Below are 22,949 nucleotides of genomic sequence, written 5' to 3' on the forward strand. Positions count from 1 at the left end.
TTCACTTCCCTCCCCTGGCTGAGCATGGGTCCTGCCCCAGCCCTGCTTGGACCTGGCCTTCTCTCTGGTACTGCTGCTGCACCCTGGCCTCCCCTGGGTCCCCTGCCGGCACCCTGCCCCTCCCTTGGCAGAACCCACCCCACAGAGCCCAGGGGGCCCAGCTCGTCAACAGTAGAGGCAGTTCCCTGCAGCCGGCCCTGGGCTCTCTGGGCATCCCGCCAGGCCTGCCTCATGGGCCTGGCTGCAGCAGACCGGCTGCCCAGAGGTGCCCCTCTGCTGGCCTTGGGCAGCTGCTGGGCTGGGTCCCAGCAGCCATGCACCAAGTGTGGGCAGGCCTGCACTCTGCCCCTGCCCCCAGCACCACAGCCCCCCCCCCGCCCCCAGGAGCAGCCAGCGGGGGCTGGGCCAGCCTTCCCTGTATGCTGAGCAGGGGGCAGTGGCTGAGATGAGGGGCCTGCTGGTGAGCAGAGACCCCACCAGCACCCCCAGCTGGGCCAGGCCCCCCCCGTGGGCAGGGCCATGCAGCCCCCCCCCCCCAGCCTGCACATGGGCAGGGACGATTACAGTGAAGAGCAGGGGCTCTGCCAGGGAGATGGGGGTCAGCCCCAGCCAGGCCCTGGGCCCCCTCCCCAGCCCAGCCAGGTCCCATCCCCCATGAGCCAGGTCCCATCCCCCCAGCCCAGCCAGACCCTGAGACCCCCTCCCCAGCCTAGCCAGGCCCTGTGTCTCCCCCTAGCCAGACACTGAGCCCCCTCCCCAGACCAGCCAGGCACCATCCCCCGCCCCAGCCGAGCCAGGCACCATCCCCCCAGCCAGGCCTTGGGCTCCCCAGCCAGGCCCTGGGCCCCATTCCCCTGCCCTGTGCCCATAACCCAGCTAGGGGCTGCCAGCGAAAGCCAGGGCTGGCGGGGCAGCTGTGCCGGGCAGCCATGGAGATTGAGAAAGGAGTCTGCAAAGAGGGACACAAACGCCCCCCAACTCAGCCGCCCCCCCCCACCTGGGCACACACAGCGGGAACAGGCCGCTCACCCCCAGGACACATGGGGGGCAGGGAGAGGAACTGGGGAAAGGGAGGGCAGGTGATGGGGGAGGAGCAGGGTGTCCATGTTGGAGTGGGGCACTGGGGGAACTGCAACCCACCCCCAACTCCACCAGCTGCCCATGAGATGGTCCTGCTCCACTTCCAGGCTGCTGTAGTATGCTGTGCCAGCGCCGCACCCACACCCCAGCCCTGCTGGTGCCCCTAACCCCAACCTGCAGCCCCTGCCAGCCCAGCCTGGGCTCTATGCCCCAAAAGCCAGAAGGTCACTGGGAGCCAGCTGGAGCCCAGCAGGTGTAAAAATCCCCCCCGCCCACAGGGCTACAGGTCTGTTAGCTGTGAGCAACTGCCCCCTCCCCCCCCGTACACCACCAGGGACATGGGGCATGCAGGGGGCAAGTCCTCCCAATTGTGCCAGGGCCTGGGCTGAGGCCTGACAGAACTCGTAACACAGATGCCAGCGTCATGGCTGGCACCTTGGGCCGGGGGCGGGGGGGTGCTCTGTGTCCCAGCTGCCTGCGGGGTTATAAGTCTCGGAGCTGGTGGGGGAGACCGGCTGCTTGGTGGCTGGAGCCGTGAGGGGCTGTGCTGGCCTGGGGTCCCCGAGGCTACAGCATGGAGACATATAGCACCTGGTGCTTGTCCGGCCTCTGCCTGGCTGACCTCCCCCCCGTCCCACCCGCCGGGCACTATTGGTGTGAGAAGTGGGATAGGGCCCGGCTGCAGGTCTCTGCCCCACTGGGGCGCCACCACCCAGCCCCAGCCACTGCAGGGCATGAGCCAGCGTCTCAGTGGGGGCACCTGGTGCTTACCCCCCTGCTGATTTCCCAGCATCCCCCGGGCGGCGGCGGTGGGGGAGGGGAGCCAGAGCCAGATATATGTATTTTTTGCCTTATCTTGAATAAGGAAATGGATCACTTGTGGTTGCCAAGGTAACCAGCAGCCGGAGATGCTCACCCGCTCTTAAAGGAGCCGCGCCTGGGGAGGGGCTGGCGGGGGCAAGGCCGCTGTTTGACAGCCCTGTGCAGACTCTCGCAGGGGTCCCGGGGGGCAGTGCTATGGGAGAGGGAAAGGGCTGCGGGGCGAAAGGCACTGGGCTGGGACCCAGCAGACCAGGGGTTAACTCTCAGCTCTGCCACTGACACCCTATGTGACCTTGGCCACGTCCCCACGCCCCCCAGGAACCGGTTTCCCGAGGGTAACGGTGTTAAAACTCCTCCAGGGCCGGGTGTGTCTCTGTGCGGGTCTGGGCGAGGCCCGGCCCGACGGGGCCCGGGCTCGGCCGGGATCTATGCTTCGGGGCGGACCCAGCGGATGTTGGGGTGACGGGGCTGGGCGGGAGCTGCCCCTCTGGCTGCGCCCCCCCGGGAGGTGCAGGGGCGGGGGTGCCGGAGCTGCAGGGTTCACGGCGCCCCCGAAGTCGGCCAGGCCCCATGTGCGCCCCACGTGCGCCCCACGGCGGCCACGCGAGTCCGCGCATCCCGCGGGGGCCCAGGCAGGTGCGGCGCCCGCCGGCGGGGCGGGGAGGGGGGGGGCTCACCTGGGCAGGGGCGGGCGCGGGCGGACTACATTTCCCAGCATGCAGCCGGACTTTTGGGCGGGCCGCTGATTGGCCGCCCCTGCCCCACATCAGCCCGGAGAATGAATGAAATTGTACCGAGCTGCGCCGAGCCGGGGGGAGTCGGGCGCGCGGATGGCCGCGGCGGTGCACAACCCGCTCAAGTCGTGAGTACCGGGCAGCTGCCCCGGCTCGGCTCGGCTCGGGCCGCATTGCATTGTGCGCGGCGCGGCGCTGCCCACGGGAGCAGCCGCGGGGTGGGCGCGCGTGGCCCGGGGCCGCGAGCCCCATTGTGGGGGGGCGGCGGGTCGCCGCTGGAGGCCGGATTCAGGTCGCGCTGTGCCGGGGGCGGGAGAGGAATGGGTCGGGGGGTGGTGGTGGGTGGGGGGGACCTGGAGCAGAACCCCCCCCCCACAAGCACCGCGCCAGCCAACCCCGGATCCCACCGTCTGTCCAGCTCCAGACACAGTTGCGGGTGCTGCGCCCGCCAGGGTCCGTCTGGGCGAGCCCCGCGCCGGGGGGGTTGGGCCCGGCCTGGCTGCTGGGGAAGGGGCCGTGCTCTTCGGCTGGGGGCTTGGGGGGGGGGGACCAGGCCCCTCCCCCGGGGCTCTGGCTGCTGTGCCCGCTGATGTGTGGCGTTCGGCTCCCGCGTCGGGGGAAACTGAGGCACTGGGTGGGGAAGGGGCTGGCTGAGAACCCAGGAGTCCCGCCCCGCCCCCCCCCCAGCCATGGCCAGGGCTCGAACTTTGCTTTGCCGGGACTCTGGGGCTCCCCGCCGGTTGGGACGAGGGAGTGGGGAGTAGTGGTTAGAGGTGGCGGGGCTGGAGGCCGGGACTCCTGGGTTCTCCGCTGGGGCTGGAAGAGGAGAGGAGAGGAGGGGAGGGGAGTGGGGTGTAGTGGCTGGAGCGGGGGGGGGGGGGGGACGGTTAGCGGGGGGCGGAGCTGGGTGTCAGGACTCCTGGGTCCCATTCCCCCGGCCGGCCGCGGGAGCGCCTGGCCCGAACTCACCACCTGCCCTCCCGGGGCCCGGCAGCCGGAGGGTTAACGCCTCCGCGGGGAGCGAATGGCAGCGGCTCAGGTGCCTCATCACGCAGGCAGCAGGGCCCCTATTAGCATCTCATTATCCCCGCGCAGCCGCCTCCGTCGCCCCCCGCCCCGCCCCGCCCCCCCCCGAGCTGCCGGGGGTCGTGGGGGGGGCCGGGGCGGCCCGAAGGCCAGGGCAGCCGGTGCCGGTCCGGCAGTGGGCCTGGTCGCCCCCCCCTTCCCCCCCCAAGAGCGAGACAAGAGCCTGAGCCCCACGTTACAGCCGGAGCCCAGAGCCAGCGCCCAAGGTCACAGGGGAGCCGGACGCCTGGGTTCCCTCCCTCCTTCTCTAGCGTCGGGGGGTGCCTGGCTGCTGAGCTCGGCCACCGCCCCCCAGCCCCGCCCGGCTGAGACCCCAGATGTTGCAATGGCGGGGGAATGGGGCCCTGCTGTTTCTCCTGAGTCCTGTTCCAGTCAGCTGAGTGCCCCCCCCCACGGGGAGACCCCAGCCCTGGTCCCGGCACCGGAGTTGCCGAGGAGGTGGGGCTTCATTGAACCCCGATCCCCCGGCACTGGGGCCATGTGTGGGAGCTGTGACCCCCCCCACCCCCTTTTCACCTGCCCTGAGCCCCCCAGCCCCACCCCCGGAGGTGGGCGGGAGGCTGGCACATGCGAGGCATCCTGGGAGCCGTAGTCCCCCTCCCCCAGCTGCAGGATTGCAATGAAGGGGGGCACAGGGGGTATTCCCAGCATGCACCAGCTCCAGCCCCCCCTCAACCGCCTGTCTGGGGAATGAATGAAACCATCCAGGGCCAGTGCAGGATATCTGCCCCCCACCGGCCTCCCGGCCCCCACCTTCCCTCCCAGATATTTCCAATTGCCTTAGTCTGGTTCCCAGCCCTGCCAGCCACTGCAGCCCTCTGGGGCATCTGTGCCCATGGTCAGGCACTGGGCGAGGGAGCCAGAGGCATTCGAGGGGCTCCAGAAGGAAGATGCTGCGAGGCCAGGAGCAGCTGGACAGCAGATCCTGGCCTGTGGGGCTGGGAGCCAGGGTTCCCCTGTTCCATCCCTGCCCTTCTGTCCCCAGTCTGGTTCCGTTCAGGCCCTGGCCCTGCCTGTGCTCTGGGGGCTGGGGGGGAGGGGCACTCGATTCTGGCCAAAGCTGTGAAGACCGAGGTTATAGCAGAGTTTAAAACAGAACTAGATAAACTCGTGGGGGAAAGGTCCATCAATGGCTGTTAGCCAGGCTGGGCCTGGACGTGTCCCTGGCCTCGGTTTGCAAGAGGCTGGAAATGGGCGACAGGGAGTTGATCGCTTGATTCCCTGTTCTGTTCATTCCTTCTGGGGCACCTGGCAGTGGCCACTGTCGGAAGACAGGACACTGGGCTTGATGGGCCTGTGGTCTGACCTAGTGTGGCCATTCTGATGTCCCAGCCCATGCCAGAGCAGCAGCCTGTGGTCCCCTCAGCCCCCTGCAGAGCCCTGCCTGCCCCTCAGCTCGGGCCCCGTGGGGGCAGGGAGGGCACCTCTGACACCCCATCCCTCCATTCCTCATCCCTGCAGCCCTGACTGGCAGGGTGAGGGCTAATTCCTGCTCCTGCCCCAGGTTTCCAGCCCTGCTGCTACAGGCATGGGAGTTGCCAGGCCAGATGTTCCCAGGGCAGGGGGAGGGATGTTGGAGAGGGATTATTTAGGGATCAGATGAGCAGCAGAACAATAGCCAGCAACCCCCACAAACCTGCTCCAGGGGCGCCCCTCACTCCTGACCCGCGGCCCCTGCCAGCCCAGCCCTGCCGGCGCCCCTCACTCCTGACCCGCGGCCCCTGCCAGCCCAGCCCTGCCGGCGCCCCTCATGCCCGACCCTCAGCCCAGCCCTGCTCCCTGCCTGCTCTGCCCAAGCCCCTCTCAGCAGCCGTGTGGTTCTGCAGTACATGCTGTGCCTGAGCTGGGCCTTGGGGAAAGGCTGGGAAGGGGGTGGCTGTGATGTTGGGTGCTCAGGGTCCCAGCCTGGCCACTTGGGGTCCCTCAGTTGTGACCCATGAGGTCCTTCCCTCCTCCTGAGCCACACCCAAGGCGGAGGTCTGACTGGGGTCCTGCCCTCTGGCCAGGGGGTGTCCCTGGTCTGGCTGCTCGTGCCTCTCCCTGCCAAGCCTGGGATGTGCCTGGTCCCCGAGGGGGTGGCTGGAGTGGTCTGTCCTGGGCAGGTGAGGACCTGCTGCCATGGGGAGCTGGGTGTGGACAGACTTGGGGGGGCAGAGGGGGTTGAGGATGGGGGATGGTGAGCCCCCCCTGACCTCCTGTGCCCTGGTCTCGCCAGCCTGGGGGAGGAGTTCTACCGTGAGGCCATTGAGCACTGTCGCAGCTACAATGCGCGGCTGTGCGCGGAGCGCAGCATGCGCCTGCCCTTCCTCGACTCGCAGACCGGGGTGGCCCAGAACAACTGCTACATCTGGATGGAAAAGACCCACCGGGGGCCAGGTGAGCCGGGGGGGGGAGGGGGATCGAAGGGGGATCCCGCGCTGCTGGTGCCCCTCACTCCTGACTCGCAGCCCCCACCAGCACCCCTTGCTCAGGACCTGCAGCCCCAACAGCCCAGCTCTGCGCCTCTCACTCCTGCGGTGCCACCCCCAGCCCCAGCCCTGCAGCTGAGTGGTGGAGATGTGAATGCTGGAGGTTGGGGAGAGGTGGTGGTGAGGCTCATCTTCCCCCCGCCACACCCGCAGGCCTGGCCCCGGGGCAGATCTACACGTACCCAGCCCGGTGCTGGCGCAAGAGACGGCGACTGAACATCCTGGAGGATCCACGGCTGAGGCCTTGTGAGTTCAAGATCGGTAAGGATTGGGGGCGGGGGATGGGCGCGGGGGGGTGGGGGATGGATGCAGGGGGAGGAACAGGTTGTAGGGGGAGGGGAGGGTGTGTGTGGGGCGGGGGCAGAGCTTCAGGTACCAGAGTGATGGGGCAGGAGCCATGGATGGGGTAGGGGGGAGGGTGCAGGGGAACAAGGTGAGGTGGGGGAGGGGATGGATTTGGGGGTGGAGGCAGCAGTGGATGGTTCACACCCTCGTTCTCTCCCTGTTGTGGCACCACACCAGGCCTTTGGGGGGGCAGCACAGGGTGGGGGGCTCTAGCCCCCCATCATATGGTTCTCGGCTTAGCCCCCCTCCCCCCGTTGCCATGGTAATGCCATAGGAGTGCTGAGCCCTGAGAGCTCAGAAATGGGGGGGCGGCTGGGGGAGGGGCACACCCCGAGCTGTGACCCACAAGCCCAGGGCTGGCTGTGGTTCGCACTCGCGTGAAGTGCGGCGGGTGGGTGGTTACTGGGGGTCTCTCCCGTGGTGGGGCCCCCACTGGCTCTGACGTGCTGCCCCCCAGACTGCGAGGCCTCCCTGAAGAAGGAGGGGGGGCTCCCGGAGGGGCCGGTGCTAGAGGCCCTGCTCTGCGCTGAGCCGGGAGACAAGAAAACGGAGCTGAAGGAGGAGGAGCTGGTGCTGGACTGTCAGGTGAGGGCCCCTTCCCCTCCCCTGGGCCCCCAGCATGGAGGTTGCTGCCCCCCATGGGCCCCTGGCCTCTCGCACTGGGGCTCCGCAGTGGGGGTGGGGCCGGGGCCTGGCTCTGACCCCCGCTCCTGTCTGTGGCAGAAGCAGCAGCTGGGCGAGTTCCCCCATGAGCTGGAGCCCGAGGACCTGGAGGACGACATCCCACGGCGCAAGAACAAGGCCAAGGGCAAGGTGGGGGGAGGGGCAGGTGGGTCGGTGAGGGAGGGGGAGCCAGGCTGAGGGGAGGGGAGGGCTGAGCCGTCGGGGCGGGGCAGGGGGCCTGTCCCGTCGCATCTCAACACACTCCTGCCCCCCAGGCCTACGGGATCGGGGGTATGCGCAAGAGGCAGGACCCCACCTCGCTGGAGGACCGTGACAAGCCTTATGTCTGCGACAGTGAGTGTGGGAACAGGACCCAGGCGTCCGGGCCGGGCAGGCAGGGGCCTTCCTCTGGGAGGGAAGGGGACCCAGGCAACCGGGCCAGGCAGGCAAGGGACTGACCACTAGGGGGCCTGCCCTGGGAGGGAAGGGGACCCAGGCGTCCGGGCTGGGCAGGCAGGGGACTGACCACAAGGGGCCCTGCCCTGGGGAGGGAAGGGGAGCCAGGCAGCCGGGCCGGGCCGGGCCGGGCCGGGCAGACCCCTGCAGCTGGAGCCCCGGGGATTCCCTGTGGGATGCATGACGAGGTCCCAGGCCCGGAGCTGGCCGGGGGGGTCTGAATCTGCCTCCTCCCCGCAGTCTGTGGGAAGCGCTACAAGAATCGCCCGGGGCTGAGCTACCACTACACCCACACCCACCTGGCGGAGGAGGAGGGGGAGGACAGTGCCGAGCGCCACATGGTGCCCTTCCACCGCAAGAACAACCACAAGCGTGAGCCGGGGGGCTGGGGGGGGGCTGGGCCTGTTCAGGTGGGGGTGACCCCCCCCCGAGGGGAACCCACTTGCCCTACTGCTACATGCCCAGCCCCCCAGCGGGGGTCGCTTTGGTCTGAGGGGGGCCAGGGAGTCCTGAGGCCATCCCCTTCTAGGGGTGTGGGGGGAGGGAGCGTCCCCCCATCTCCAGCTGGTCCTGGGGACTGCACTGCCCTAGGGCAGGGGTGCAGGGGGGTGGGGGGGACTGTGCTGGGGTGCAAGGGGGGTTAATCTCTCTCTCTGTGCTGCTCCTGGCAGAGTTCTACAAGGAGTTGAACTGGGTCCCGGAGAACCAGCGCCGCCACACAGGTACCACAGCCTGGGGGGTGGGGAGCGGGGCAGGACCCCAGGTTGCCCACCCCTTGGGCCTCTAGCCCCAGGTGGGGGATAAACTCCCCTGCCCCTGCAGTGCCCCCTAGTGCTGCCCTGCTGGAAGTGCCCCAGGCTGTGCCCCTTGTGTCTGAAGAACTCCCCCCCGCAGTGATTTCCCAGGGGGGTTGAGCTCGGGCCCAGGCTGAAGAAGGGTTAACCTCCCCCCAACCCCCTTCCATGTGCTGCTGGGGGGCTGGAGCAGCTCCATGGGGCTGGCCCAGGGGCAGAGTGAGAATGTGGGCGGCTGGCACAGGTTGGCCCTGGCTGCCAGGGCACCGTGCTGGGGAAGCTCGCAGCAGTGGGGGGAGGGGGTGGGCTGCACTCTTACCCAGCAAGGGACCTGTGCCATGTTGGGCACGGGGCAGGGGCCAGGTCTGCTCACGCCCTTGCTCAGCCTCTCCTTGCTGTTTTGCAGCTAAGAAAGCTCCGGACGGCTCGGTCATACCCAACGGTTACTGTGATTTCTGTCTAGGCGGCGCCAAGAAAACCGGCTGCCCCGAGGACCTCATCTCATGTGCAGACTGCGGCCGCTCCGGTAACGGGCCGGGCCGGGGGGTGCTGCCCCTCCAGAGCTGCATGGCGGGGGGGCAGGTTGCTGCACTGGCCTGGGCGCTGGGTCTGAGCCTGGCTCCTGCCCAGGGGGTGCAGGAGATGGTGCTGGGGACTGTCCCCCCCCACGACTCTCCCCTCCGTCACCCCCCTGCAGGTCACCCCTCGTGCTTACAGTTCACAGTGAACATGACGGCAGCCGTACGCACCTACCGCTGGCAGTGCATCGAGTGCAAGTCCTGCAGCCTGTGCGGCACCTCTGAGAATGATGTGAGCCCCAGCTGTGCTCCCAGCCTGCCCCCCGAGCCGTGCCCCCGACCCCCCCCCCCCAGCCATGCCTGGCTCCCTCCTGTGTGCCCCGAACCCCTGGCTGCCAGCCACACCCGGCTCCCTCCTATGTGCCCCAGCCAGCCATCCGCCACCCCCAGCTGCACCCGGCCCTTTGACTCTTCCCACCCTCCCCCAGCCCGAGCCTGCAGCCTGCACTCCCCTCTCCCCCAGGAGCTGGGGCGAGCATCTGCCTGCCCAGCCTGGGGCGGGGCTGGCACCTTCCCCTATCCTGGGGCTGGCTGGTGTCCTTGCTCCTTCCTGACCCCGTTCCTCCCCTGCAGGACCAGCTGCTGTTTTGTGATGACTGTGACCGGGGCTACCACATGTACTGCCTCAGCCCCCCCATGGCAGAGCCCCCTGAAGGTGAGACCTGCCCCCACCTCCTGGGGAGAGGTACCCCACAGCCCTGCCCTGCCCTGCCCTTGGGTTGTGTCCCTGCCAGCTGGCCTAGGGCTGACCCAGGGAGCAAGGGGGCAGGAGGAGAGTGGCTGAGGGGGAGCAGCTGACACTCTCCCCCCACCAGGCAGCTGGAGCTGTCACCTGTGCCTGCGGCAGCTGAAGGAGAAGGCCTCAGCCTACATCACGCTCACCTAGAGGCGCCTCTCGGCCCCCGGCGCTGGCGCCCTGCGTGCTGCGGGGGAACTGTGACCTGGAGGGAGCAAGAGCCCCCCCCACCCCAGCTGCTCCAGGCCTGGCCCCTCAAACCCTGCACCAGCCAGCACCCCCTCAAAGCCATAGCCATGGGGCAGGGGTGTGGGGAAGGGCTGGGCCCCAGCAGGGCCCACTGTGGTGGTGGGGAGCGGGGGGAGGGTTTGCATGATGTGAAACTAGAACTGTTTTCTCCTCTACCCCCCCAGGCTGAGCTGGGGCAGGTGTGTGGGGGAGGGGGATGGCAAAGCCTGACCCCCAGCTGGGCCAGTGCAGGCCCCCAGGCAGGGGAATGAAAGGGGGTGGTGCCCCTGGGTGCTCCTCTCCAGCTACAGGGGGGGTATTTATTTTCATGCCAGGGGAGGGCAGTGCCTCTCCCTGAGCCTGTGCTGTGGTTAGTTTGTTGTTCCTGCTGAGAAGAGGGGGTTGGACCAAGGCCCCAGCTGCTGGGGGCAGGGGTGGGGGGCACAGGCAGGGGCCACTGCTGCCCCCCCACCCCCCATGTTCATGGTGTCGTTCTGTTGTTGCATTCTGCAATGTGCTTGGATTGTTCTGTGCATTAAAACATGGCCGGTGGCCTGGCCTCATTTCTTCCTGGGGGAGGGGCAAGGTCTGGCTCCCAGCTCTGCTCTCACACCTGTGTTGCTGTCTCCCCACACCCCCCAGCAGCTGTCACCACTGCCCTCCCTGCCAGCACCAGGCTGCTGTGGTTGGCAGGGCCCTGGGCTGACCCCTGGGGCGTGGGGGAGACATGCTGCAGCACATGCTACCTGCCCCCTCTCCCCAGTCTCAGGGATGTACTAGCCCCTCCCCCAGCCATGCCCCCAGGCTCTGAGCAGGGCCTGGGGCTGCACAGAGCTGTCACCCACTGTTCACCTACCCAGCTGTGCAGCTGTAGGGGCAGCAGTGACCACCCCCAGCAGCCTTGAGCTGTGCCAGCCAGCCCTGCATTGATCCCTGCACTCCCCAGGAGGGTGGGGGGAGGGGGGGCTGAGCCTGAGAGCAGCTGTGGGGCTGTTCCCCCTCCCCATTCACATGCCTCCATGCAGGGAGGGGCCTAGCCCCCTTGTGCCCTAGGCAGGGGCTGACAAGACCCATTAGAACAGGACAGCAGCTGTTGCTCCTGCACACACCAAGTGAAAGTTACCAGAGATTCATCTGCCAGGGCCCTTCTGGCCTCCACCCCAAGCCCAGGCTCCCCATATGCCCACAGCTCAGACAGCAGCAGGGGTGATACACCCCAGCTGGGCCTGGCCCAGGGAGGAGGCAGCAGCTGCTTTGCTGTTTCAGCCTGGGTGCAGGGCCACCCAGCAGGGTACAGACCAGGCAGCTGCAGTTGCGAGGTAGGAGCTGAGCAGTGGAGCTTTCTCAGCCAAAAGCAGCATTGCTAGGGGAGGCTGGACAGAGCTGCAACCCTGCTGCCCTTGGCTCAGTACCAAGGCTCAGCTGCCCCCTCCACCAGCAGGCTGCAATGTCTGGCCAAATGCCTCCACAGAGCAGAGCACGAGCCTGGCCTGGCTCCCCAGACACAAGAGGGTTTGTGCGCTGCCTCTGGGAGCCAGGCACAGACAGCAGGGCAGGGAAGGCGAGTGGCCGAGCATGGGAGAGCTGCCCCAGAAGTTAAGCTGAGCTGGAACAGCTGGGGGGGGTGCTGGAGACAGCCCCCCAGGTGCCAGGGCTGTGCTAGTCAGCTAGAGGAGCCCAGGCTGAGACACAGCTGCATCTCTTCCAGCCTGACCAACCAGGGCTCGCAGGCCCACTGGGATGGTGGGCCCCGCAGCTGGGCCTCCTGCCCCATGCACAGGTGGGGCCTGGTAGCTCACAGCACATCTCCGAGAAAGCCGCACAGACAGCCCCTTTGTACAAATATAGTGTTTTATAGAGAAGATTTACATTGCAAACAGGCGGAGCCGCCTGGCCTGGCCCGGCCCAGCCCAGTGCTGCCTCCTCCGGACAATAATTTAGCTTTGCAAAGTGCTCGCCGAGTTGGGGTTTATTTGTCAATCGCTCACGGGTAAGATTTACCGTCTCAATTATTTTACACCAGAGAAGGCCTCAGGAGTCCGGGAAGCCCACTGCCAGGAAGAGCGGGGGGCAGCGCCCCACCCATTCCAGCTCCAGTCAGCAGATGGGTGTGGGGCAGGATTGTGAACTGGCCGTCAAGAGGCAGGGGTGACTGCAGTGCAGTAGGTCCAGGGCCCAGTGCTCCCGGTGAGGGATTCGCAGGGAACTCGCCTAGCGAGGCACAGGTTAATCATTCTGCAAGACCAATCACCCCTGGGGTCGCGCCCATGAGGTCTGACGGTGGCTCGAGCCCGGCCTGGCTAGCTTCGCCAAGACCAGACAGCCCCCAGCGTGGCATAAGGAGCGGAGATTTCAATAACTTAGCCTGTTCAGCCCCATCCCACCAGGGGCACCTCTGCCAGGACATTGGCGCAGGTGTGGAAAGGCTGGCAATGTGCCCAGCTGGACTGGTGCTCCTTCCAAGGACAGGTGCCTCCTGGCACATCCCAGTTCAGCCCCCTGTGAGCTGCCCCAGCAGCCTGGGGCAAGAGCCCTGAGTGGGTGGCAACAGGTGCCCGCCAGGGGCAGCTCATAGCTCCTTCTCCACTGTGCTGGAGAAGATCTCCGCAAACTTGCGTAGCTGCTCGTTGGCCGTCTGTGACTCCTCCTGCAGCCGCTGGTTGTTCTGGCGCAGAGAGGCCACCTCTGCCTGCAGCACCACCTTGTCCTGCTTCTCCTGTATGGGGGGGGCGGGGAGAGAGAGAGAGAGAGAGAGAGAGTGAGGGGGGCAGGCGCCAGCCCTTCTCCCAGACCACCTGGGCCAGCAGCCCTCCCACGGCTGCAGAGCTACCAGCCTGCCTGCCGATACCCCACTGCCCAAGGGCCTGACAGGAAGGGGAGGGGTGGGCCTGGCGTGAGCCCCTTACTTTCTGCAGGTCGCTGTGCAGCTGCTTCAGCATGGCCTCCAGCTGACTCACCTTCCCCGGGAGGTCCAGGGGCAGCTCCTCGCTGGCAGGAAAGACAGAGTCACTGCTGGGGCAGGGGCACTGGACAGCCAGGGAGGATAAGGGGAGCCAGCCACCCCAGTGGGACCCGCTGCAGCCCTGGGGACACAGCCCCCCATGCAGCCAGCTGCCTGCTCCTCCCTCCACGCGCTTACCTCATGGTGGGTGTGGTGCGGGGCGTGAGCTGCCTCTCCAGGCTGGGGCAGGTGGGGCCAGGGCCGTGGGCAGGGGCTGCGCCTGGGCTCAGCGCCGAGTCATTGAGGGAGAAGAGGGAGACGGCTCTCTGCACTGCAAGGCAAAGCAACGACTGCTGGAGCACCTGCACCGCCTGCGGCCCAGCGGCCTCCCACCTCTGCCCTGTGCAGCCCAGGCAGACTCAAGTCCCGGCCCCATGCGGCCCAGGGGAGGAGAGGAACCGGCCGGTGGGCTCAGGACAGTCCAGCGCTGCAGTGGGGGCCTCCAGGCAGGGCTGGGCACACAGTGACCCACAGGCCACGAGAACGTTCAACCCACCTCCAACTCAGCGTGGAGGAAGCACCCATGTGCACAAGCTCCTCGGTCTGCCCCACGGCTGGGACCAGCCTCTGTCCTTGTGCATGTCAGCACCTCCTGGCTCTTCGCCTGCGCCTGCAGGGCAGGGGCCACCCAGCTCCCTGGGGGTCCCTTGCAGCAGGCCACTCTAGGTCCACAGGGACGCGGGGCATGGAGAGCACCTGTGGGACACCCTCCTGCCTAGCCAGGGCCCACAGCCCCTCCAGTTCTCCCTTGCCTGGCTGCCCTGTGGCCCATTCTGCCATGCCCGAGACCGGGGTTGCTTTCCCTGGGGATGGGCATGGTTTGGAGAAGGGCAGGGGGCTGATGGAGGCAGAAATGGTGGCAGAGAGCCCCCGTGGGAGGGAGCAGAGCCCTGCTGGCCAAGTCCTGGAGACCACATCGTTCCCCACAACAGAGCGAGGAGGGAGCCGGGGGTTCTGCTGCTGAGCAGCTTCCCCTCGGCCGTGGCCGTCCGCCCAGTGCTCTTGGCTCAGGACTCCGGTCAGGGCGCTCAGTGCCAGGAGCCGGCCGCCAGGGAGCTGGGCCCAGGACGCCTGGCCTCTCCCAGCAGCAAGTCTCCGGGGCCAGCAGCACCGGGGCAGCACAGGAAAGTCATGTGAACTGACGGCCCTACTGAGCCCAGGACCCTGCTCCCTGCACAGCCTGCGGGGAGCAGCCAACACTCAGCACCCCCAGAGCCAGGCCCCTTGACAGCAGAGCCCAGGAAAATGACTCACCCAGTCCCCTGGACCAGAACTGGGGGCTTCCTGGCCCCAGCTCTGTGCTCCAACCACCTCACCAGCACTGCCCCCTGGGGAGGTCTCCTACCTGGGGGAGTCTCGCGGTCACTGCAGGGGGCTGGGACATGCTGGCTGAGCTGCGGCCACGGTGCCAGGCACGGGAAGCGCCTGCATCTCTGAGCTACACGACAAGGCTCTGCAACATCTGCCAGCCCTCCCAGAACCACAGGGTGGGGCTCCAGGTGCGGGAATGTGACGCACAGACGGGTCCAGACACATTCCCCTCCCAGGCTGCTCTCCAGCTACATGGGACTGCCGGGGAAGGAGAAGGCGGGGGAGGGTGGCAGCCAGCCTGGATCAGACTGAGCATCGCAACCCCCGGGTCTCACTGAAACCTCAGGTGGACTCCCTGGGGCTCAGCCCTAGGGTGCACCTCGCCTGTTACGGGGGCCAGGGCTGTGGCCGGAGGACAGGCCGATGCTAACCCAAGGGGGCACTTCTCCAGCTGAGGGCAACGCCTTCTCTGAGCCCAGCGGGACGCAACCCCACTCCCTCCCTGTAGTGCCCCTCTAGGGCTGAGCCGTCCTGGCTGGGAGGGGGCTGGGTTGGACAGCAGCCAAGCAGAGGCTGTGTGCAGGGTGTGTCTAGGGCAGCCGGCCGGGGGCCATTGGCAGTGAGTAGGGGCCTGGGAATCCAGCCCTCCTGGCCACCCCCTCGTATAGCCCGTGTCCCGTGCCGGGACAGCTCTGAGCTGGGTGGCCTGTCCCTCTTGCCACGGACATGAGCCAAAGGCGCTGGCGAGGACGGTGTCGAAGGCCCGGCAGAGGGACTCCAGCTGGTCCCCCGGCTTGGGGAGGGAGCATAAGGCTCCAGCAACTCCCCACGTGGCTTTGAAATCTGCACAGCTGAGTCCTCAATTCACACCACCACCTGTCGCTGTCCCAATTCCGCCCCCACACACCCTCTCCAGCCTTGGAGCTCAGCTCCCTTCACAGCTGTATGGCTGAGTCACCATCGCCACCTCGGCTTCCCCGGCACTGCCATTAACTGGGCAAGCATGGGCACGGCCTGCGAGCGCTGGGCTCCTACCTTCGTAGGCCTTTGCAGCGCTCACCAGGCTAGACCACTCCAGGCCAGCGGCCGTGTCGGGCAGGGGCATGAGCCCTGGGTCGAGGCGTCTCGTGGGCTTGTCCCGTCCGTCGCTCAGAGACAGCTCCGAGGAGGAGATCACGGCTTTGGGGAGAGCACAGGGCTCAGGGGCTACTCAGAGCCCCAGGAAGCAGTCCCCTCCTGCCCCCGCAGCAGCGCCCTGCCCTGCCGCCAGCCCCCTCCCCACTGCACCTGGCTTACCCCAGGCCAAGCGTGGCCCGACCAAGCACCCTGGGGCTGGTCTGCAGATGCCACGTGCTCAAGCGCTGAGATCCAGCCCGGCTCGGCTCGGCTCGCTGAGCAGACGTTGGGGCTGTGCCAAGACAACCCCCCAGCTCTTTCCCAGGACTTACCTGGCGCCCTGGGAGATCTGCCAGCAGGTCCCCACCCAGCAGACCCAGCTGCACGCCCTGGGAGGAGCAGGACCAACGTGCAGCGACATGTCCCAGCTGAGCCGTACAAGGGAGAGGGAAAAGGGCTGGGCCCGTGGGGTCCCAGTGCTGAGTGGGAGCTGCTCCTGCCCACTAGGAGAACCGGCCCGGGTCTGCATGCAGGGCAAGGCATGGGCCTGCCAGGCAGCAGCAGGTCTGGCTGATGCACCAAGCACCACAATTCCACCCTGCATCGCTGTCCTATTCGTCACCGCCGGACCTCCCTCCTGGCAGATCAGCAGCCCTCTCACAGGCAGGCCCACGTAGCACGAGGGGCGGTGTCGGAGCCCAAAAGCACACAGCCGGCCAGTAGCAAGCTGGGAGAGAAACACCCCCTCCCCACTCTAACCACTAGACCCTCCTCCTGTCCCACAGCCAGGGACAGAACCCAGGAGTCCTGGTGCCCAGCCCGCTCTCCCTCTCTAACCACTACAGCCCCCACCCCTCCCTGAGCAGGGGGCAAACCCTAGAAGTACGGCACCCAGCCCCCACATGGCAGCTCACCTTTCTTCTCTGTGAGGCTGCCGCGGCCCAGCTGTGGGGGCTGCCGCCGGGAGGGCAGCGTGCTGGATGGGTAGGTGCTGGTGAAGAGCACGTCACTGGCTAGGGACTGGTCGACGCAAGCAGTGTTGGCATAGCTGGCGTCTCTCCGCCCACTGCAAAGGCTCTCGTCGGACAGCGTCCGCTGGAGAGGCTTCTGCGGAGACTGGCAAAGAAACAGGCACTTGTGGGGGCCTTACAGTAGCCCCAAGAGACTGGGGCAGCGCAGAACCAGGTTGTGACGTTGGTGGGTTTTGGGGTGAATGGGCAAATCGTTACTGCAACCAGTTTCCCAGGTTCGCACCAAATGCTGGGCCAAGGGAGACGTCTGGGAAAGGTGGTGATTTGCTGAATTGGTTTGTGCTGCTCAGATGGTTGCAGCTTTTTTACATGTGGAATTATGAGCATCGACTTGGGGCCTGTAGCTGTAATTTTAGTTTCTGGGAGACCACAACCTACTGCGAAAGGGCTCCCACGCCGGGCTCCCCAGAGAAAGGGCCTTATCAGAAGGAGGCGTTTGGCTGGGAACATGCACCCAGGAGACAGGCAATGGCAGATTGCCTGAAAATGAGGGGGAGGTGACCTGCTCATGGGACAGGCCCCATTTCGGACAGACTTCCGCACCAGGAGGGACAGCAGAGTTCCCCACGTGGCAAGCCTAAAGAGAAGCCCAAGGTGATGTCTATACTAGACACAGAAGTTGACTGCAGATATGCAAATTTAGCTACATCCTAACAAAGACTCATCTTATTCCACCTCTGCTGCCAGCCTGAGTGATGTAATTTAATCGCTTGAACAATTTTACTCACCCTATTCTCTCTTTGTTATTAATAAACCCTTATGTTTTAGATTCTATCAGCTGGGCCCAGTGTGATGGAGTGGGGGGAGTGCATGTGTGAGTCAGGCTGGATGTCTGAGGCAAGCACAGCAGCTCCCAGTGGCTAAGGATGACCCTGGGGCTACAACTGGCAGGTAACACCTCTGCCCTGAACAAAGAGGAGGGAGGAGCCGAGCTGAGTTTTGAATCGGGGGGCAGCAGTTAGGAAGCCGGGGAAAGAAGAGCTGGAAGGCAGCCAGCCGGAGAAGGGGAAAAGCTACACCCCAGAGGGGCACCCCTTGGGGTCTTCTCCCCAGGACGGGTTGGAAGGACTGTCTCTGGCTGCTGTGCTGTTGCTTCTGTGAGAAACTGGGCATCTGTTGCCTAATAAACCTTCTGTTGTATCTGCTGAGTGAGAGTCAATCCTGCCAGCAGATGGGGTGCAGTGCAGGGGGACCCCTGAACCCCATCACACCCAGCGTGCTCTGCTGGGTGAGATCCGAGGTGTATGCACAGACCTGGGGCTGCGGCTGGTCCTTTGGGACAGGAAGAACCTGTTGGGAGTTGGTGAGGTGGGTTTTCATAACCTCACCTGTGTGAGGAGGGGGCGGGTTGGGGCACAAGGGAAGCTGGAGCGTGCAAGGAAATTGCTTGTGTGACTTCTTGGTGGTGAATTTGGCATGAGACATGCCCTGTGTCTTACTGCGTGGGACCCCCAGGCTTGGGCTGGCAGTAGCCCTGTTTTAAACAGTTTGCCCTGATTTGGAGCTCTCAGCTGTAACAGGAAAAAATGGGAGCTGGGGTCAGCACAGAACCAGGCTGAGAGATCTTCCATGAGTCAGAGCGCCCAGTCTGAACAGAATGTGTGGGAGGGGAAACTGAGGCACAGAGGGCCAAGGAGGTCACACACTAAGTCAGTGTCAGAGCAGGGGCCAGAATTCAGTAGTCCTGGCTCCCAGCCCTGCACTCGCAGCCCAGAGTTGGGAACAGAACCCAGGGGACCAGTGCCCTGCTCAGTGATGCACAAGCCTGGCAGCCTGAGTGCTGGGGGATGGAAGGGCAGAGAGCAGAGCTCCCCTTGCAGTACCATGGCTCTCTCCTGCTCCGGGCCCAGGCTGTCCATAATAATGAGCTTCTTCAGGTCGTCCTCAATGGTGGACTTGTAGTTCTTGCGGGGGGAGCGCAGGTCCCGGAGAGAAGCTCGCAGCCGGGGCTGCCCAAAGACATTCTTGGTGGTTGTGTCGATTTGCCTGGAGCGTGGGGGAGGGACGTGGTTAGAGCACAGCTCCAGGGCCAGCCCCCGGGAGCCAAGCCCACTAGGGGCAGAACCATGAGGCTGTGAAGTGCCAAGCCCATGTGAGAGCAACGGACGCAATTTCCCTCAGACTCCTGTCCAGTGCAAGTCATTTGTAAGACAGCTGTGCTCACCGGCCCCACTGGGCCGGGCGCTCCCCCGAACCCCACCGAGATCGGGGCCCCGCGGGGCCGGGCGCTCCCCCGAACCCTGCTGAGCCGGGCGCTCCCCTGAACCCCACCAAGATCGGTGCCCCGCCGGGCCAGGCGCTCCCCCGAACCCCGCCGAGATCGGGCCCCAATGGGCTTGGCGCTCCCCCGAACCCTGCCGAGGTCGGGGCCCCAATGGGCTTGGCGCTCCCCTGAACCCCGCCAAGACTGGGGCCCGCCGGGCTGGGCACTGCCCATACCCTGGCTGAGATCGGAGCCTTGTCAGGCGGGGCACTTTACAGAACCCCACTGAGCTCAGGGCCTGTCACAGGCCAAGGCCAGGGGCCACCCAGATGAAGGTTGAGATGAGTGGAGCCCTGTTGGCTGGGCACCAGCCAGACCCTGGCTGAGACCGGGGGCATCTCCGTGGTCTGAGGGACTGCGTGTCAGGAAACAACTGGCAGCTTGGTTCAGAACAAGGAGAGGATCCCTGTGGAATTAGCCCAGCCCAGCCCTGAGGCCCCACAGACTACCAAGAGCTCCAAGCCCAGCCTCTGAGCAGCTCTTTGGGGTGCGGCTGTGGTCTCTGCCCTGCTGGCCAGGCGGCTGCAGGAAGGACTGGCAAGTGGTGAACAGGGCAGACAGATGCCTCTCAGGAGCTGCTCACTTCATGGCAGCCTTTGGCTTTCAACCCCTGCTGTGCTGGAGGGAGCCTGGCTCAGGGCCTTGTGGGTACAGCTACCCATGCCAAGGTGCCAGTCTTGCTCCATGCTGCAAGAGGTAGCCCAAGCAGGGCCCCTGCCCTCCCGCATGGGGGGTACAGACCCCTTGTTCCAGCTCCTCCCACAGCTGCTGACCTGCACCAGGACCCACTGAGGGCTGGCCAGGCCCACCTCCTCTCAGTGCAAAGGTACCCAGAGCTGTCCTGGCCGGGGCACTGGCTGGCGCACCCAGCAGTGGGCAAGAAGAGAGTGGCGGCCATCCCTCAGTGCCCCACATGCCCTTCCCAGCTGGACCAGCCCCCGACAGACACTGTGTGCGCCATCCCACCAGCTGGCAGGCATGCCCAGGTGCGTACTTCTTTGGGTCTGCAAAGGCCGTGGGCCTCATGGGGATCTCCTCGGGTCTCTTCCAGCCGGACACGTGCTTGGCCCTGCTGCTCTGTTTGGAAAAGAAGGATTTGGGGACTGAGGCCGAGAGCTGGAAGGAGCTGGACTGGGACATGTGTGAGGACCTGGAGTTCTCAGCCACGGGCGTTCTGTAACCCTGCGCAGGGCGGCCTTGGCGCAAACTGAAATTACTAGAAAGGAAAAGAAATGCATGCGGATCAATTCCCAGGCAGGGGGAAGCCCCCGTCACGCTGAGACGGCTGCAGGCCCAGAGCCTGGGAACAAGGCACTCCAAGACGTTCCCCGGCAGCCCTTCACCCCCCGTTAGACCAGCAGAGCAGGTACACACCGGGAGGTTTGGGGTCAGGATTAAACCCTACACCCCGGGTGCACTGGGCTCGGGCTGAGCGCACACACCGTGCTTTTGGGGCTGGGAGCCGTTATGGTGACAATGGCCGGGGCTCCCTGGAAGCGTTTACAGCCACATGCAGAATGTTGGTGCCCCGCATGTTGGTGACGGTAACACAAGTCACTGCACAAGGCCGAGTGTGGCAGGGTAGGTAAGGACCAGCCCCGCTGGACATTTCACCTGCGTTTTTATGCCGCAGGGGCAGTTGTTACTCGGAGGTGAGCAGAGAGCCTGCGAAGGATGGGGCAGGCAAAACTTGTTCTTCCTTGCCTCTGAGGATAGAACAAGAGGCAATGGACTTAAATTGCAGCAGGGGAGGATCAGGTTGGACATTAGGAAAAAGTTCCTAACTGTCAGGGTGATCAAACACTGGAACGAATTGCCAAGGGAGGTGGTAGAATCTCCATCACTGGAGATATTTAAGAAGAGGTTAGACAGATGGCTTTCAGGGATGGCCTAGAAAGTGCTTGGTCCTGCCATGAGGGCAGGGGGCTGGACTCGATGGCCTCTCGAGGTCCCTTCCAGTCCTACTCTTCTATGATTCTATGATAAAACAGGGCCCTGGCTCCAGCCTTGCTGGGCCCCAAAGGGTGGCTCACAGCCCCAAACGCTGGTGCGTGGCACCCCCATTTGCAAGGCTGGGAACGGAGAGCTGCTCTGCACAGCGACTGGCTGGGCTGGGGACAGCAGACGGGAACCCCAGGATTCACAGGGCAGGGCTTGGGATCACCACCCCTTGGGACTGGCAGTCCAGTACCCACGGCCGGGGAGTGCAGGTCAGCGCTCGCAGCGGGGGCATGGAGGCAGCCACTCTCCTTTTGCAGGCCACTACCAGGCACTTTGCACCCTGCCCGGGCAGAGGTGTGTGTGAACACCCACCCCAGGCCCAGGTCTAGCTCTGCCAGGCTCCAGCGGTGCTCATGGGCCTGTATTTCTCTGCCTTTAAAAGCTCCCTGGGCCGTGTTCCCTGGCCACACTGCATGCTGGGCTCTGCTGGCCATCACCAGGGTGCTGCGTGGAGCTTTGCCTGCCAGCCCACAGCGGAGGGGAGCTCTGCTGGCCATTCACAAGCTGCCAGAGGTAAGGCCTCCCCAGAGAGCGCTGGAGACAAGACACCGATCCTCCGTCTACAGCCTCAGCCCAATGGCACGAGGGCAGCATCTGCCCCTGGAGCTTCCCCCTGTGCTGGGATATCCCCCAGCAGCCCGGAGGGACGGCACAGCCTGTCCAGAGGGCATTCCCCAGACCTGCTTCTTGGAGGTCCTGGGAGGAGACGCGAGCTGTGTGCTCAGCCCCAGTCTCTCTTCCCCAGGTCCCACAGGAGTTCACAAAGAGGGCAGAGCCCCGGAGACTTTCCACCCCAAAGGGGTGCAGGGAGGAGGCCTCCTGCTGCCCCCCAGCCCTCTGGCTAGCACAGGCCAGGTTACCTTGGTTGCTTGTAGAGCTCAGCCCCATGGTCAGGGGCTGTGGCAGGCCCAGACATGCTGGCCCCTGCCGCGTAGGCCTTGGGCCGGTAGCCTCGGCTCTGGCCGCCTGTGCTGATGGTGGGCGAAGGCTCCCTCCTCTTGCTCCCGGCGGAGTGGGCTTTGGGCCCCGGGTCTCTCTGCTGGAACAGGTGGGAGGACTTGGCACTGCTTCCGCCAGTGGGGCTGGAGGCGTAGAGTGCGGTGTCGATGCCGCTGTCGCTGGAGCCGCCCTTGGAGGCAGGGTCTGGCTCGACCTCAGCGGGCTCGGGCGTGTCGAACCAGCGCTCCTCACTGGGGCTGCTGGAGGCGTTGCTGGACAGTGTGTTGCTGCTGGAGTGGCTGGAGTACTGAGCCTCGCCCTGCACAGACAGCCTGTGGGTCACTGGGGAGCGGCCCGTGGGACTCCCACCACGCAGCTCTGCACCCCACCCTCAGCCACCTCCCCTCCACAGCGGGACCCCAGGGGTCTGGCAGGGCAGGGCTGCCCAGCTTTCTGCGTCTGGGGAAGGCAGAAGCCGGGAGATACAGGGCTGGCTCCTGGTCATCGGGTGCTGAGCGCACCCACTGACGCACTCACAGATGGCTCCTGCTCTCTGGCTTAACATGGCCCTTGTCACAGCTGCTGGGCACCGAATGGACCGCACAAGCTGGGCAGCGCTTACGGCCTTGAATTCCTGGGGTATGTGCTCCAGCACGCAGCCCCTGAGGAAATGACTGGGCTGGGCTCTCCCAGGGCAGTCATTTGTACCAGGCTACTGCACAAGGCCACCCTCAGGAGCCCAGCTGATTAAGACAGCAGCTGCTGCTTGCCGGGGAGAGCCAGAAGGCCAGCCCTGGTGCCACCCGTGGCAGGCCAGGGGCCGGGTGCTTTAAGAGCCCCTGTGTGGGGCGCTGCAGCCACGTGAGCAGGCAGGCGCTTTCCCCAGGCACTAGCCGGGCTGGGGAGAAGCTCCACTCACTCTGGAATGCCGGTTGGGAGAATCCTTTCCCGCCAGCTCCTGTCGGCTGGGCCGCTTGCTCACGCTGCTCCCCGGCCCGGCAGGGAGCCTGGACTGCACCGGCATGTGCCACAGGGGCTCTGCAACAATCCAAGGCCAGGCGGCGTCAGGAACCATGCACCCTGCAGGCCCCCTGGGTCCCAGCACTCCCACATCAGACTGCCCCGCCCGGAGAGGCGCCACCCTCCCCCCCGCAGGGAGGAGCATCAGGGAGCTGGCTGCACTGGAGCAGCTGGGGGCAGGGCACCGCTCCTTGCGGGATGGGACCAGCCCAGCAGCCGTTAATGCACCAGGGCTCTGCCAGGAGGAGGAGCACCCCTCCCCCGTGCTGAGGTCTGC

General features: G+C 65.8%; 2 protein-coding genes across 13 annotated transcripts in view; one reads left to right on the forward strand and one right to left on the reverse strand.

The window, feature by feature from the left end:
• Positions 1–2,599: 2,599 nt before the first annotated feature.
• Positions 2,600–10,047, forward strand: DPF1 (double PHD fingers 1). 3 transcript variants are annotated; one of them, XM_075015960.1, is made up of 12 exons: positions 2,600–2,764; positions 5,938–6,098; positions 6,344–6,451; positions 6,993–7,120; positions 7,259–7,348; positions 7,474–7,552; positions 7,895–8,026; positions 8,326–8,376; positions 8,855–8,974; positions 9,146–9,258; positions 9,600–9,681; positions 9,842–10,047. In XM_075015960.1, the coding sequence occupies exons 1-12, from the start codon at positions 2,685–2,687 to the stop codon at positions 9,910–9,912; spliced, it is 1,215 nt and encodes a 404-aa protein (XP_074872061.1). In that variant the 5' UTR covers positions 2,600–2,684; the 3' UTR covers positions 9,913–10,047. The 3 variants fall into 3 exon arrangements, with proteins under 3 accessions (XP_074872061.1, XP_074872062.1, XP_074872063.1); XM_075015961.1 differs by having other exon boundaries at positions 9,188–9,258; XM_075015962.1 differs by having other exon boundaries at positions 8,912–8,974.
• Positions 10,048–11,944: 1,897 nt separating this feature from the next.
• SIPA1L3 (signal induced proliferation associated 1 like 3) overlaps positions 11,945–22,949 on the reverse strand; it is a 143,400-nt gene continuing 132,395 nt past the window's right edge. For 4 of the 10 annotated variants that reach the window (XM_075015952.1, XM_075015948.1, XM_075015951.1 and 1 more), the window contains exons 13-20: positions 22,572–22,690; positions 21,574–21,971; positions 19,707–19,928; positions 18,273–18,435; positions 16,333–16,534; positions 15,338–15,481; positions 13,130–13,262; positions 11,945–12,706 (exon numbers count right to left, since the gene is read on the reverse strand). In XM_075015952.1, the coding sequence (XP_074872053.1) occupies positions 12,343–12,706; positions 13,130–13,262; positions 15,338–15,481; positions 16,333–16,534; positions 18,273–18,435; positions 19,707–19,928; positions 21,574–21,971; positions 22,572–22,690 (1,745 nt within the window). In that variant the 3' untranslated portion in view covers positions 11,945–12,342. Of the gene's footprint in view, positions 12,707–12,896; positions 12,979–13,129; positions 13,263–15,337; positions 15,482–16,332; positions 16,535–18,272; positions 18,436–19,706; positions 19,929–21,573; positions 21,972–22,571; positions 22,691–22,949 lie in introns of all 10 variants that reach the window. The other 6 variants (XM_075015954.1, XM_075015953.1, XM_075015958.1 and 3 more) reach the window with 5 other exon arrangements.

This window comes from Carettochelys insculpta, chromosome 22 (genome assembly GCF_033958435.1).
Source record: "Carettochelys insculpta isolate YL-2023 chromosome 22, ASM3395843v1, whole genome shotgun sequence".
NCBI lineage: Eukaryota > Metazoa > Chordata > Testudines > Carettochelyidae > Carettochelys > Carettochelys insculpta.

Excerpts from the sequence above, each read along its gene's own strand:
- DPF1 (XM_075015960.1), top strand. The coding sequence starts at position 2,685 with ATGAAATTGTACCGAGCTGCGCCGAGCCGGGGGGAGTCGGGCGCGCGG. Across the intron at positions 7,553-7,894 it reads CAAGCCTTATGTCTGCGACA|TCTGTGGGAAGCGCTACAAG; the intron begins GTGAGTGTGGGA and ends TCCTCCCCGCAG. Across the intron at positions 9,682-9,841 it reads CATGGCAGAGCCCCCTGAAG|GCAGCTGGAGCTGTCACCTG; the intron begins GTGAGACCTGCC and ends TCCCCCCACCAG.